We start from the raw sequence: 15,733 nt of genomic DNA on the forward strand, positions 1-15,733 counted from the left end.
TAGTGAACAGATCCCTGCTTTACACCAGTTCCACCTCCTTTCAAGAACAAGCTAAATAATCATGAATACCTTTCTGTCAAGCGGTGGTATTTACTTTTCAAGCTAAGACCCAAACCTAAAACAAGCACATACCGGGGCAAGGGAGGTTTACTTCTAGTATAAAGCATGTCAGTTCAAGAAATAAGAAGGTATGTCATACAGCATACTGATGTAATTTTTGTGGTGACGCTGGCCTGCTTACTTGTGAACTTTTTAAGTCTTCTCCATTTGTGTTAGGGTTGGAGTGTATCCCCCTTCTCTCTTCCACCGTTGACGAGGGCTCACAGTCATAGGATAGCCTGCACCGTGGATTTCGCATGGTCATCCTACCTGGGAGATGGCACCCTCTCTACCTCACCGCCTACCCTCCAAACTCTTCGCCCAGGAGATGGACGAAACGCAGCTCCCTTTCAGCGGCGACGCAACCAGACGCAGGCGGCAGAGCGAAAGCAACAGAGCGGCTTTGCTGGTGGCCCTAGCATCGCACTGGACAGCCCTCTGCAAACACACGGCTACCGTATCTGTTCCGGTGCTAGCATTTATGAGGCTTACGGCTGCAAGCGAAGGCGCAGCTTTCCCACGGTACACAGCGACCATGGTGGTCCCCGGCTCCCCTAAAATTAAGCAACCGCCTCTCGTCCGAACTGCGCTGTGATTGACAACACGCTTTCACGCGCGTCATCTGATGTGACCCTCACGCCAAGCCTGTGCAATGAGCGTTGTTGTCCTAGTGCCTGTTTTACAGCTGAGGAAAGGATCCAGCCCGCAGACCCAGTCCTGGGAAGGGCCGCAGCTTCCGGGCAGAGCAGAGCAGGTGTGACGCTCGCGGCTCGCAGCCTCTCACCTGGCGGGCGGACTGGGCCACCGCCTCAACTCAGCTGCTGAGGACGCGGGCCCGGCGGCGGCGGCCGCTCGGGGTTCTCCGAGTCCTCTCTATCTCCGCCTGCGCCCGGCCCCAGACCCCAGACCCGAAAGGGCTTCGCGCTCTCCCGCTCAGGCTCACCGTCCGATCTCGCCAGACAGCGTCTGGAATGACGGGGAAATGCCGCGTCCGCCACAGCCGTCCAGGGTCTGAGACCCACGCTCCAAGGCGACGGTAGTGGCGGTCACCAGAAGGCCTGCGGGTTCCCGGGAAAGAAAAACCCGGTCCCCATCACAAGGATGACAAGCCCCAGTCAGCCAAAGCGCCGCCCGCTTCCGCTTCCCCGCCTACACCGTGGGCTGTTCAGCCCCGCAATCGCGGGGGGTTGTGGGTATCTCGAAGGCTGGCGGAGCTACAAGGGAAGGAAGTAGTGGCGGAGCCAGCCGCACTACGCGGCACGGCAGAAACTACAATTCCCAGCAGTCAGCGGGGCCGCAGACGGCAACCGCGGAGATCTAGTAGGAGAGCTGTGCGCGCGCGGCGGGGATGGAACGTTGCTAGAGTTGGCGGGTCTCGCTGCTGGGGGCCGGAGCCACAAGCCTTGCACCGCCGCGCGCCAAAGCGGGAATCCGGGATTAATGCACTGCAATTAATGCACGCATTTAAAACTCCCGAACCTGTAGACGCCATGCACAGGTAACTCGATTACAAAAAGAGGCAGGACATGAATGGACTGTCTTAATTCATTTAGGCCATGAATATTGCTATTCGCTAATATTGTTAATAATGCTGTAATGTGAATGGCATAGTCCCTTTTTGGAAAAGAGTGGATGGATGGATGCCTTAGTGCGGTGACCAGAGTGTGGTTTCACTGGTCTTTCCTTATTGAGCTTTCCTGCTAGTTTTGAATTGCTGTATGATTTCCCTCCTTTCCTTGTCTGTTCCCTCCTCTTGAAGAAATTCTTGAGGCCTTCTGCATGATCGTAAATCAAAAAGCCTTTTCGATTTGTTCGGTTATTTTATCTTTCATTCTTGGGAACTTGCCTCCGGCACGTAAAGAATGTAATTCTGTTAGCTGCTGCAGAGGTTTTCTACATTGCATAACTTGCAGTTTCCTTTAGGCCTACCAGTTATTATGGGTGTGTTTCTGAAAGGGGCTATTGTGCATTGCTACAGGAAACACCTCCAGGAGATTCCCGACCAGACTAGCAACGTTACCACCAGCTTCACGTGGGGATGGGATTCTAGCAAGACTTCTGAATTGCTGTCAGGCATGGGGGTCTCCACCCTGGAGAAGGAGGAGGTGGACAGTGAGAACATCCCCCAGGAACTGCTCTCAAACCTGAGCCACCCGCAGAGCCCCCCACGAAAACGGCTGAAGAGCAAAGGGAATGACAAGGACTTTGTGATCGTCCGCAGACCCAAGCTAAATCGAGAGAACTTTCCAGGTAAGGTGTAAGGGTAAAACTGTCAGTCACAGAAGGGGTTGGTTGATCTATTTTGCTGGTAAACCTTTGTTTGGGGGTCTTTAGGATGGGTCCCTTTAAAAAATGCCTCATTCTGAAGTTATTTCTGAAAGAAATGGAATAACTCCTCACTGAAGTCTATAGGAATCTTAGGTATTTATCTTCTAATGCACAACTGATTTTAACCTATGTGAAATTTTAACCCATGGGAAGACATTCCTGCCTTTTTCCTTAGAAAGGAATCTGCCAGCTCAAAAGCCAGCTCAGCGCCCCTGATAAATGGAAACACAAGCAATGATCTTCATGTAGGACTCTTTTTGTTTCTATTCTGCTGTTCTGTGGCCCTGGTTGAGCTTTTTGCCATAATGATTTGTCAAAAGACTGCAAAAGTGAGTGTTAAACTAAATGGAATGTTAAGACTTAACCTCACCAGGACCACTCCCAAATGGGATTCTTCTGGTATGCTCTGTCTCCATTACGTCCAGCATTATTTGTTCAGTCACCCAACCCGAAAACCTGAGGGCCAGTCATATTACCACCATGCCCCAACATCCAACCAGTGGTTGAATTTTTTCCCCTCTTGTCTCCTAAATATTTCTCAAACTCTTGTCGTGGCTGCCCTGAACATTTGAATGAACTCATTATTCCAGCCTTTCCCTCCCCAGATCCATCCCCCAGAGCTAGGGTGGACTGACTAAAATGTAGAACTCACCATATCATTCCCCTCTTAATCAGCATTTCATTCCCAGGCTTCTCAAGTAGATGAATGAGTGCCTCCCAGTGTGGATCAGAACCACAAGAGCATTCAAAGCCAAGGGTAAACATAGTGCGCTGCATTGACCTGGGGTTATCCGTTTTTCTTGCTAGTAAGTCATTTAAGACATTATATTCAGCAAGTATTTGCTAAGCACATACCATGTGCTTGGCATTGTTCTAGGTGCTAAGGAAACAGCAAAGAGCAAAACATAAAGCTTCCTACTACCCTCGTGGAGCTTCTGTTCTAGAGAGGACACAATGAACTTACTAAATATAGTATGTGGTATGTTAGAGCATGATGAGTGCTATGGTGAAAAACAAAAATTGAACAAGCCAAGAGGGATTGGAAATCCTGGGGTGGGAAGATGGATTGCAATTTTAAACAGGGTATATAGAAGGAAAGCCTCAGTTGGACCATGAGCTTTAAGCAAAGGCATAAAGAAGGCAAGGGAATGTGCCATCCAAGTATCTTGGAGAAGAGAGCCTTAGCCGAAGGAACAGCCAGTGCAAAGACCCTGGGGCAGAAGCATGTCTGTCATGTTTGTTCAGGAACAACAAGGAAGCCATATTCCAAAGGTGAGCAAGGGAGAGAGTAGTGGGAGATAAGGCTAGAGGTGACATTGGGCAGAGCTGTGATACGACCTTTTAAAATGACACACTGACATGTGGAGACTAAACCGTATGAGGTTGAGGGTAGAAGCATAGAGACTTGTTAAGAGAGGAGTGGCCAGATTCTGGATAGAGTCTTACATTGATAGAGTTCTGGATGGATCCTGACATTGGATATGATAGAATTAGGATGCTGTTGAAATTGTTGAAGAGTAATCAGAGAGTAAACTGGAATTGGGTGGGTGGTGGTAGAGAAGAAGAGACAGGTTAAAGAAATAAAAATGAAGTCTTGCAGGGCCAAGGTAAATAAGTATATCCTAAATTCTCCCATCTAGCTTTCTTTGCAGAAGGGTTGATTGGTTTCTTGCTTGCTTGCTTTGCTTTAAAAAAATTTTTTTTTCCAGTTTTTGATTTTTTATTTAGGAAAGAGAATCTTCAAGCTATGATCTGGGACTCTATATTAGGAGTTGGATTAATTAGAAAGGCAGTAAAAAATTGTAGTGAAGTCAGACTAATCTGGGTTATCTTTATTCTGTTTATCAGTCTTGGGAAGTTATTTGAGCTCCCCATGCCTTAGTTTCTTTGTGAAATGGACAAATAAGAACCATTTCATAGGTTGCTGTGAAGATTAAATGAAAAAATGCATGTAAAGCTCTTAACATGCTGCCTGCACGTAACAGTCAGTAAGTAAATCCAGTTAATTTGGTCAACAAAATGTATGACATCCATTTAGAAGGCTACTTTACTTTTTCTTTTGTCATTAATACTGTTAGCCTGACCCTATTAGTGTAGTTGTTTTTTTTTTTTCTTCAAAATTTAATGTCACTGCTTTATTTAGTGTCTGGAATGCAACACTAGCAATTTGATGCTTAACCAACCAAATGTAATAAAAAGACACTTCCTGCTAAATGAGCAGATGTTAATTTGTCCAGTGACGATAGCTTTTAACATGGTGTGTGATTGCTGTATGTCCTTCCACATTCACATGCACAGTTGTAAATAAAAAAGACCTATTTTTAAGTAAGGCACTGTGGAAACAAGACAAGATCAATGGATGGTTGCTGTCTTCTAGGCAATTATAAATCAAGTTGAAGAGGAAAGAGGCGCTCAGCAAAAGATGGCAGCCAGCAGCCAATGTGTAGTTCAGGCAGCCAGGGCTGTAGGAGGCCAGAAGGAGAGAACCACCTGTGCCAAAGTGACCGGATGCTTCCCAGTGCAGAGGGCTTCCTAGGGAAACCCCACCGGGTATGGCCAGTCTTCCTCCTTCCACTCAACAAAAGCAGAGGCTCTGAGAAAAGGGAGAAGGATCTGGGAGTGGTCCGATCGGAGACTAGATTGTTAGAATTGACTTCAAATATACAGAGGGGGCCAAAAAAAAACATAGACACATTTTAAGGAAGGAAAAAACTATGTTAAAATTGTAATAATATATACCGATAACAAAAAACGAATACAAGTCAGGTGCATACATTTTTTTGGCACCCCCTCGTATATATGTGAAGTGAAAATAGAAAAACTTAGTGAGTTTTGTGGGTTTTTTTGTATTCGTTATTGCCTAAGAGAGAGGCAGGGAGGGAAACTAATAGTGTGTATTGTAGGTGTGTGGAATTACAATGGAGGCTGGTTAGTTGGTATGGGCGAGGGGCACAGAGATGGCTTCAGTGATACAGGAGGACAGCTGGCACGGAGGAGTCCCAGTGGGCCTGTAGGAGCCGGGGCCTCCAGTGTCCTGGATCGTCATTCCAGGGAATTTTGTGTGCAGTTGTCAGGACAGGTGGCTAACAGCTCTGCCAGGATTAGGGGAGAACAGGCCACACCTGCTATCCATAGAGATCTGATGACAGTGGCCCTGGGCTGTGAGTTTTTCTTGGTTCTTCAATCAGCAGTCTCTCTCTGCAGGCCCCAATCCAGGCTCACATCTGGCAACTAAATCCTTTTTATCTGTTTATTTTGGGAGATAAAAACTATGTAGCCAACCCATTCCAGGACAGGTCTGACTGGCCATTTCTTGAGTTGGAAAGAAATGGCCAGTGTAGCGAGGTCCTTAATGGGCAGAAGGAGGACCTACACTTATTCATGACCATTAAGTGCCTGTCTTGGTCCCCTGTCTTCCTCACGTCCCCCTCCAAACACAGGATGGCCATGAAAACGCTTGAACTAATTTGTGGATCAACTCTCCCATGCCTATTACACTGCTTGAAATTCCAGACGCTACCCTGGTCCTTAGACTGGAACCTCCAAAGTTTAGAGTTTGCTGATATCCCCAAGGAAACTTGTTCAAAGTGCAAAATTCCTGAGATTCTGATCAAGAAGTTCCTGCCTTGAGCCTGGGAATTTGCCTTAACACCCTCAGGCAAACATATTTCCTCCATTTTTTTTTTAACCAATAAGTAATTTATTTCACGTTGCAATCCTGGTGTGTATCTGAAACAGAAATTTCACAAAACTATATTTCCCCTTACTAAGCTATGTCCTATTCTGTTCCATTCCATTCTTTCACAAACAGTGCTCATCAGACTAAATTTGATGTTGTGACTCATCCATGAATCTCAGCCTGCAGCTCCCAAAACTCAGCTCCGTTAGAACCTTTATGGGACCCTCCCAGGCATCATTCTTTGCTCTGTAGCTTCCTTTCATTTATTCATTCAGCAAAGATTTATTGAGCATCATTCTAGACATTAGGAATACAGCAGGGGACATAACAGGCAATAGACCCCGCTCTCACAGAGCCTCTATACTGTACCTTATTCTCCAAGTCCCAATTTTCATGGTTTCTCCATTGCTCTTCCCACACCCCATGCATAAGCAGGACTCTCACAGAAATCTAGGGCTCTGGGGCTGAGGGGGTCATTGAGGACCTCTGTTTTTTGTTTTGCTGTGTTTTTCATTTTTTGGTTTTGCCCACCTAGCCAAAAACAAACAAACAAAAAAACCCCAAACACCAAGAGCTAGCGCAGTCTAGTGCTTTCTCTTTATGCTTTGTGGGAAGAGAGAGGAAATCTCATCTCAGATGGCAGAATCTATTAGTAGCTTCCCAGAAAGGAAGTGTGATTACTACTACTCAAAAACAAGCTAGCAAAAGCAAACATGAGGTGAGCCCCTACCCTTGAAAATGCACAAAAAACAGTAGGTGTGAGCAGCAGTGCCTACTTACCCTTCAAGAGTAATTTATCTATGCTTAAAGAGAGGAGCAATTTTAAGAGTCTAAGTTTTGTTTATAAGTAAGATTACTTTGGAGTTTTAATTTGAATTGGAGTGTAGGTGATATTCCAAGAAATAAATATGTCCAGTAAGAGGAATCACCGATCATGCAAAGATCTAATGCACAGAAAATTCTTTCATACGTGGCTCTTTCCAGAGGAGTGTAAGAGGCATGGGCAGTGAGGAGGTGGCCGCAGTGGACAGCTGGGTTTGTGCCTGACGGATAAATGGAAATGGCGATGGCTGAGGGTCATGACTAGCAGGTTTGTGAATCCAGCCAGTTTTCCCCCATTCATGGCTCAGAAGTATGTTTAACTGCTTCCATGTTGTTGAAGACCGGAGGCCATGGGCTGGATAATGATTTCCCTTACACTGCAGGGCTGTTGTGCAACCTTGGAGGGTTTAGAAGAGGCGAGTGGTGGAAAGACCTATTCTGGACTTTCTCTTCCGCTCTGGGCAAACGGACCAGGCAGCAGTGTAGTCAGGAATCCAGGAAACAGATGGTTGATGTTTTGAGAATTAAATATGACAAGTCAAATTAGATTAAGCATATCACAAGCCTGGATATCATCCGCTAGAGCAGTAAAGACAGACCTGTACCCCATCTGCTTGGACAGCAGCCAGTTTCAGGCTGTGGCACCCCCACCCAGGGGCCCTAGAATCACTGCCTCCCTGTGGTTAACTAAGTGGAGCCTTGCATCCTGGGCTGCTAGCTGAGGCTGTGCATTTTCTTGGCCATTGCTCCTTCCATCTGGTAGCCAGCACACTGATAGCTCTCAGCATTTTGTTTTGCGCCCTCTCCCCTTTGCCCCTCCCTCCCAGCTCTGATTGATTTCTTTTTTTTCCATAGCAAGTCAGGTTTAATTCTCTCCTTTCCTAAAGTTGTAGACCATCAAGTACCCAGAACAGGGAGAGCACAGAGTTTTAGAGCATCCTGGGATAGAAAGAGGGCACAGCCCAGAATAGAAAGAGTCAGACCTGGGTTTGAATTCCCGCTCTGCCACCAGCTAGTTGTGTGACCTTGTCCCTTTTGTCATAGGTGCATCTTCTGAAGTCTCTTCTCCCACCTCAAAGGCTACTCAGGTTCTGACAGAGGACATTCCCTTTGTGCCCTGAGGTTTTGTCTTCAGCCACATCTCCCTCATCCCCCCAAATGCCAACAGTGCCGTGACATTCCTTTGCAAGTACTGTATCCCCACCTGCAGTGCCCTCGGCCACCTGCCTGCAGACACCCACCTCTTAATGACTTTCTGCCTTTACTTTGGGGTGTGGGGTTTGGAACAGATGGAGCAGACCCATGTTTGCCTCATGACTCTGCCTCTTAGTAGATGATATAACCTTGGTGAGATTCTTCAGCCCTGCTGAGACAAGTTTCCTCATATATAAAATGGGACAATACGACTCTGTACACAGTGTTGCTGCAGAGATTAGTCAGCATGCTTTAATAAATGCCTGAGGCTTTCAGGGCTTTCAGTGAATGGCAGTTTTAAATGTCGGGTTATGTATTTGTTTATTAGTTCATCTCCCCGGGAGGCCGTTGGGCAGAGACTAGGGCTTACACTCAGCTGCCAGCTCTAGTGCATTAATTAAGCACCCAGGAACATTTGTTGAAGTGGAGCCATTGGCAGACCTTGTCATTTCACAAATGAGCAAACTGATCATAAAAGGCCAAGAGTGTTGCCTTCATATAAAATAAAGCCAGCATTCTTCTCTCGGCTGTCAGTCATTCCTTTGTGAAATATCAACTGAGCACTCTGTAATATGCATTGCCAGGCTCTATCCTAGGCACGGTTATGCAGTAGTTAACTGGTTAACAAAGGTTAACCTGTCACGCAAATACAGATTTAGCACATGCACATTTTGCATAGGGGAAGAGTAAAAGACATAATGGACTTAGCAAAGATTTTCCGAATGCCTGTTATATGCCCAGCATTATGCTAGGTGCTGGGTGTGCAAATCTGGGCACAAGGGCTCTGGTGGGTACCTGGGAATGCTCCTCTGAGGAAGTGACGTTTAAGCTGAGCTCTGACGGACAAGTAGGAGTTGGGCAGATACAGATGGAAGTTGCAGGGCAAAGCCCTCCTAATTCTATGCTTATTTTACTTGCGTGGCTTCATTCCCTGGCTTTGCTGTCTTCTGCAAATCTCTGCATTCATTGCTATGCTGAATTTTCCTCCTAGCATTTTAATTACCTATCTCTTACTGTTCTTCTCATTGTTCCTGATTTCTCATGTCTTCACAATAAAATAGGAAGCACCAAGTTCATTAATTTTATTTCTCCTGCCCTGCACTTGACAGCAAGCCTCTCTAATTTTCCACCCCCAACCCCCATCTTGAGTGGACTCTTCAGTGCCTTACCCATAGCCCCTTGGAGCTCATCATTTCCTTGGACGCCAAAGGCTTTCTCCTGCATGCAGATGGGACTCTGCTTCAGGGCTTTCTCTGGGCAGGTGTGCTTGGGAGTTAACATTCCAACCTCCATCCCAGAAGCCCCCAACCAGTGACTGACCACAGTTGCTGGATTCATACCCCAGCATTCGTGCCCTTAGCTGATACTGCTCCGGGCAGGTCTCCTGCGGTCCTCACAGATTTGAACCCCAATTGCCCATAGGGTAGGTAACCTGCTTATTAACAAGGGAATCGGCTTCCTTCCCTTTCATATCTCTCTCCACTCTTTCCAGGGCTCACTGAGATAACTCCCCAAATAAACTACTTGAATTCAGATCTCACGATCTGATCTGGGGATCCGAGGCTTAGATAGAGGGCGATTTCGGGGTCTTGGTAAATCACAGCATGGCCCCCTTGTCCAAACCCTGCTGAGAGTTTGGGTGTTTTCACAATTGAGAGGATGAGTACTTCGATTAGCGTTAAATCTCCATTTCAAGCTAAATGTTGTGTATTCTTTAAGCGCATAAAAGGAGTTAATAGACTTGACAGGATAAAAGAAGGGCGGTGAGCAAACTTTTTTCTTTCCTGTCGAAGGTGTTTCGTGGGACTCCCTTCCAGATGAGCTGCTCTTAGGCATCTTTTCCTGCCTGTGCCTCCCTGAGCTCCTCAAAGTCTCCAGCATCTGTAAGAGGTGGTATCACCTAGCGTAAGTATTTTTCACCCCTTTTGGTATATGTGGGGGAGGAGGCAGAGAGAATGGTTATTTATCCATTCATTTGGGTCTGGTGAAACTATCAACCTAGAAAAATATAGTAGCACAAAGCAAAGTATCTTCCTATTATTATTAATAATTAGTGTCTTATTTCTGAGTGGAAGGGAGGAATCTCCTAGAGGTGAAACCTTACCCCTTTTCTGAAAACCTCTTTGCCCTGTATTTGGTGTAGCGCACGTTTATTGGACACTGACTCTGTGTACTAAGAGTGAAGGGCGTTTCAGGGGTGTGTGAGGCACAGCGGGTCCTCACACCAGGTGGGCTGGGTGGGGAGGACACGGAGCTGTGGCTTTAGAGCAAGTGTGAACCCAGCCCCTGCCACTGAGGCTCTGTGTGACCCAACTGAGGTTCTCGACACTTCCAAGCCTCGTTCTCCCACAGATAAAAGGGGGATAATTGTGCCTTCAGGACAGGACAGTTATGAGGATGAAATACAAAGATGGTGCCAGTACAGTGCCCGGCTCGTGCAAGTGTCCAGCACATGGCAGCTAACAGTTGTTGGGGTTTTATTGGTTTTTGGGCATCACCTTTGAGGTGTGGAGAGTGAGCTGCACATGGGAAGCCTTGGGGAGCTGGGAGGTGGTAACAGGCCAGATGTGGGGGAAGAGGCTTTGCTTCTCAGCTTGAACATTTTTCCATTTTCAGCCCTTGTCGTCCCCTTCCAATCCCTGGCCACCTATCTCTCTTCTCCCTCCACGTTTCTGGGACTCTGATTGTGAGACAGCAGGGACCCCTTCCCTCCCATTCAGGGGTGTCTTGCACATAAGACACCCCAGGTATTTACAGGAGTGGGCTCTTTGCTTAGAAGAGCCACCGAGAAGTTTGCATACCTGGAACGAGGGAGCAGGTAGTGGCTGTTTCACTCATCCCCACCCAAGTGACCCCCGTTTTGATTGTGTTTTTCCACCAGCCGTCTTTTTCACATAGAGTCTATTAATCTTCATCTCAGTTGTCATAAAAGTAATAGCTGATATTTATTAAGCACTTGTTATGTGCCAGGCACTGCAGTCCTGCCTTCTTAATAACAGAGGTCAGATAACACATCATCAGTTCCTTTATGCAGAAGTATCTCAAAGCCCTCGCTGGCGGTCTGCTTATTTCAAGTGGTATTAAAAATTAAAATTCTAGTGGGCATTGAACGTGTTCCCTCGAGTGCTTGAGCTCGTGTTTTCTTTTCTGTTAAATTGAATTACCTTGAGGATGTTACAGCTCCTTCACTGTGTGTTCAGTTCATTCTGGTACCTCCTTTTTGCTTTAGAAACGCTGTCCAAAATATAAGTGGTATTTTTCCCTTTCCTTTCACATTAGTTCATATATGCACATACATTTCTGTTCATATATATATTATATATATTTAATGTAAAAGATACTGTGAAACATAGCTGAACTAGGACTTTTTCCTACTAGATGTCCAATAGCCATACCTCGTGATAAAGTAATGCTAACTTTCCTTCTTTAGGTTATATTTGCATATTATTTAGGGTAATCGTGGTAACCTGTTGTTGCTTAACGAAAATGGCAAGTGGAGTCATTTGGGCCGTTCTGAACCTACTCACCTCGTCAGGACTCAACTAAGCAACCTGAACAGTCATTTCTAAAGTCCTGAAATTGAATTGAGTGCTGGAATTCTATTCTGTGAGTCCAGATCATTGCGATGCTAGTGACAGCCCTGAGCCACTCTAAATTAGAAATATGTATGACGGGGAAGAGGGAAGCTTATCCATGCTGTGACCAAGAAGTATTCAGTAGTGCCTTAAAAATACTGTAGCCTATTTATAGCCAACTTAGGAACAAATGTCTCTTCAGAATTTGCTGCAAGGCCATCTATTGACCATGTCCGCCTTGTTATAGGAGGAATGTGTTTCGCGCCTTCAGCATCAGGGCCCCCGACTGAACAAAATCAAGCACCTCCTCTTTTCCAGGTTTGACGAGTCTCTCTGGCAGACCTTAGACCTCACAGGTAAAAACCTGCACCCAGACGTGATTGGGCGCCTGCTGTCTCGAGGGGTAGTTGCCTTCTGCTGCCCACGATCATTTGTGGACTCACCATTAGTTGAACATTTCAGGTAAAAAAAGAGAAATCCCCCGAAAAGATTATTTCTAAATCTTGAGGTGAAAAACAGATCAAAACTTCTTTATTTCTATGTGGTCAGCCTTACATAGTCTATGACAGGTCATCTGTGCAGTGTGGAATGTTAATTGTATATTTTGCTGAGTGGCCTTAGGGTTGAAACATGGCACAGGCTTCAGTGACGCCATTCCCATTTTAACTCAGGGTTACTAATGGGCTCTTCCCAAGATCAAAGATGCATAGTAGCTTCTGAAGTAGGGTCCTCGGCCGATGGGCCTGGTGAGTCCCGTGAGGCAGGAGCCAGCCAAACACTGAGCAGCACACACAGGGCAGCCTAGAAAAAAAGTATGAGGAATCTTTTCAGACTTTGGAGCTCTGGGTTTCTGATCCTGTCATGGACAAAGTTGCAACCTGAAGAAATGCCCTTGTGGGGCTGCCAGTTAGCTCAGTTGGTTAGAACGCAGTGCTCACAACACCAGGGTTGCCGGTTCAATTCCCCACATGGGCTGCTGAGCTGCACCCTCCACAACTAGATTGAAACAACTCAACTTGGAGCTGATGGGTCCTGGAAAGACACTGTTCCCCAATTAAAAAAAAAAAAAAGAGCTTATCATGCAATTCAGCAATCACACCCTTGGGTATATATCTCAGACCAAAAAAAACAAAAACAAAAAAAAAGAAAGAAATGCCCTCTTTGTTTGTTTCGTAGAACATTTTGAAAAAATATTTCCCTGTTACTGATAGTTTTGCAGTATGGCTTAGTGCTATCTCAGACTTGAGTAGAATGACTAGATACTGAACAGAAAAAGAAGCTAAAGACAGCAGAGCTAAGGAAAAAACGTCCATCCTGACTCAAATGCTTTTCCCCTTCTCTCCATGATCAGATGGCAGCACTCTGCTCACACTGGTTTTCATCCTTCTCCTGCGGCTGTTCCTTCTCGGTATCCTTCACATTTTCCTTTGTTCACTCCAGGGTCTGTCCCTAGCTGCCTTCTTTCTTCATCCGCACACTCTCCTTGGACGAGCTGCATCCTATACACCCACATACATGCCGGGACTCTCAAACTCATCCATACTTCAGCCCTGCCTTTCAAACAAACTCCTGTTTCTAATGACGTAAAACTTCCATGCCTGAATTTTCTCCAAGTACCTCAGCATTAGCACATCTAACATTAAACTCAGCCATGTTTTACCACTTGCTCTTCCATTATCTTCCCTGTTTTGGTAAATGCCACGGCTGTCCACCCCTCATCCTCGCCGGAAGTCATCATAGGCATCAGCTCCTTGTCACCCACATCCAGCTCATTCTCATGGTGCCCACTGATTAATTTCTAAGTGCGACTATATCGGCAGCATCATCTTGACTTGGCAAAAGTCCTCTTAAATTTTACAATGAACAAGGATGAGAATGAACTAGGAGCCATTTGTTTTATGACCAAAACTATAGCTAGTACTTCACATGTGCATGGAGTGTCTTGTTTGGCTGCTCACTAGCGGGGAGGGGCAGGAGGATGAGTTAGATTTGCTCTGGATGTATGTGTGAGCCACCTTACAGAGCCTCTCTTTTTCTCTTCTGTGCTCAGCCCTTTTCGTGTACAGCACATGGACCTGTCAAACTCGGTCATCGATGTGTCTACCCTCCATGACATCCTGTCTCTGTGCTCCAGGCTGCAGAATCTAAGCCTGGAAGGCCTACAGCTGTCGGATCCCACTGTCAAGTGAGTGGCAGCCGGGGACATGTCACAAAGGCAACTGTTGTCCTGTGTGTTAATTTCATTTCCTGAGTATAGCTATGGTGCCCTTCCGTCTGTAGCCAGAGGGACTCAAAAAACATCCAGTGCAGTATTTCAGCTTCTGTATAACTTTCCAGGACTCATGTAGGCAACCAAAGTGTGCATGCTAAGTGTATGCCTGGCCTTATGCTAGGTTCTAGGGATACAAAGATGATGTCTCTCCCTGCCCCGTTCATGGGAGAGACAGATAATTACAGTGCAACATGTTTGTTAAATGTGTTGGTGGTGAATATGTGGCAACACATAGATTGGCCTAATTAAATTTAGGGAGGGCCACCTTCTCGGAGGAAGTGACTCTTAAGCTGAGTATTGAAGATATTCAGGTAGGAGATGTCCACGTGATAGGACGAAGGAAGCAGTCTAGGCAAAGCTGTCTCTGTGTGGTTCTAAACTCGCGAGTAACTGGGAATTGCTGGAGCATAGGGCTCAGTGAGGGGAGTGATAAGAGATGAGGATAGTCGAGGGCCAGCTCGTAATGGGCCCCTGCCATGCTGTAAAATGCCTGGACTCCATTGTGGGCTATAAAGAGGGAAGCATGGTGAAGAGAATGATTCTGATCATGGAAAGAACATTGGCAGAGTTGTAATTTAGAAAATTAACTCTCTGGGCACCTCGGAGGGACAATCAGACGTGGGAGAATCTAGACGAGTTAGAGCATTGTGTTTGTTCAGGTGAAAAATGATGAAACCTAGTGTAAAAAAAAAGAATAGAGTAATAATAATAGCAGCTGACATTTATTGAGCACTTACTATGTGCCAGATACTAGTTCCTTAAAAGTACCTTCATGTACTTCTCACACAATGCCATAATACGGTATATGTTCTTAGTGTTCCCTTTTTACATATGTGGAAACCAACGCACAAACTGAATAATATGTCCAAGGTCACACAGTTAGTAGGTGGCAGAACTAAGATTTGAACCTGGCAATATAGTATAATTCTGGAACTCTTTCTTTTAATCACTGAGTTTCCCTCACCTGAGACATTTGGGAATGTGGAGAAGAGGGCAAATTGGAGAGACATTTAATTGAAAGAACCTGGTAACTTTAGAAGTAGAAATTTACTTAAGTTAATTCCAATTATGAGTGAAATGGAAATGTGTGTATTCCATTGCTTTTTTAAAAACTTTTAAAAGTACATTGATGAATGTTTCTTGTATACTTACTCTGTGCCAGGCAGTGTGCTGAGCCCTTTATTACATTATATCACTTCACTTTAACAACTCTACCAAGAAGGCACTGATATTGTCATTTCACAGATGAGTAAACTAAGGCAAAGCGTCCTGCTCGGTGTCATACAGAGAGTGAGGCGTGAATTTAAACTTCTGACTCCAAGGCCTGCCTGCTTGACCATTTCACTAGCTTGCTTTCCTCAGCAGCTTGTTGAGCAAATAAGAGTCTTATTGGTATTCTTCAGACATTTTTCTCTTTTTCCAGTAATCTTGCGCAGAACTCAAATTTAGTGCGACTGAACCTCTCTGGGTGTTCTGGATTCTCTGAATCGGCCCTGAAGACTTTACTGAGCAGCTGTTCCAGGTAGGAAAGATTTGAGACATGATTATAGAGCTTACATGTTTCAAATGTACAATTATCCCTCATAGCTGAATAGAATTGGGAAATTTCTTGAGCTATTCCTAACTCTAAGCTCTTGGTTTGGATAATGCAATAATATCCTTTGCCCTCTACACTTTCTGTCCAATCTCAAGAGCCAAATTGATTATGTTTGCAAAGGATACTTGTGTAGTGATCCCTTTTTCTGTTGTTACTATTTTTTTTTT

The 15,733-nt window shown here is 45.4% G+C and overlaps 2 protein-coding genes across 11 annotated transcripts in view; one reads left to right on the forward strand and one right to left on the reverse strand.

Moving 5' to 3' along the window:
* LMBRD2 (LMBR1 domain containing 2) overlaps positions 1-1,284 on the reverse strand; it is a 37,054-nt gene extending 35,770 nt beyond the window's left edge. For 2 of the 6 annotated variants that reach the window (XM_019650746.1, XM_019650747.1), the window contains exon 1: positions 1,043-1,283. The gene's annotated coding sequence lies outside the window, so the exon portion shown is untranslated. Of the gene's footprint in view, positions 1-1,042 lie in introns of all 6 variants that reach the window. The other 4 variants (XM_019650751.1, XM_019650748.1, XM_019650750.1 and 1 more) reach the window with 4 other exon arrangements.
* A 119-nt stretch (positions 1,285-1,403) lies between these two features.
* The window catches only part of SKP2 (S-phase kinase associated protein 2), a 33,420-nt gene continuing 19,090 nt past the window's right edge, over positions 1,404-15,733 (forward strand). For 2 of the 5 annotated variants that reach the window (XR_002124898.1, XR_002124899.1), the window contains exons 1-6: positions 1,414-1,597; positions 2,078-2,349; positions 9,916-10,027; positions 12,016-12,159; positions 13,748-13,882; positions 15,393-15,491. Coding sequence is in view for 3 of the 5 variants with exons in the window: in XM_019650753.1 (XP_019506298.1) it covers positions 1,554-1,597; positions 2,078-2,349; positions 9,916-10,027; positions 12,016-12,159; positions 13,748-13,882; positions 15,393-15,491 (806 nt within the window). In the remaining 2 variants the exon portion in view is untranslated. The other 3 variants (XM_019650753.1, XM_019650752.1, XM_019650754.1) reach the window with 3 other exon arrangements.

This window comes from Hipposideros armiger, unplaced genomic scaffold (genome assembly GCF_001890085.2).
Source record: "Hipposideros armiger isolate ML-2016 unplaced genomic scaffold, ASM189008v1 scaffold_146, whole genome shotgun sequence".
In the NCBI taxonomy this organism is placed as follows: domain Eukaryota; kingdom Metazoa; phylum Chordata; class Mammalia; order Chiroptera; family Hipposideridae; genus Hipposideros; species Hipposideros armiger.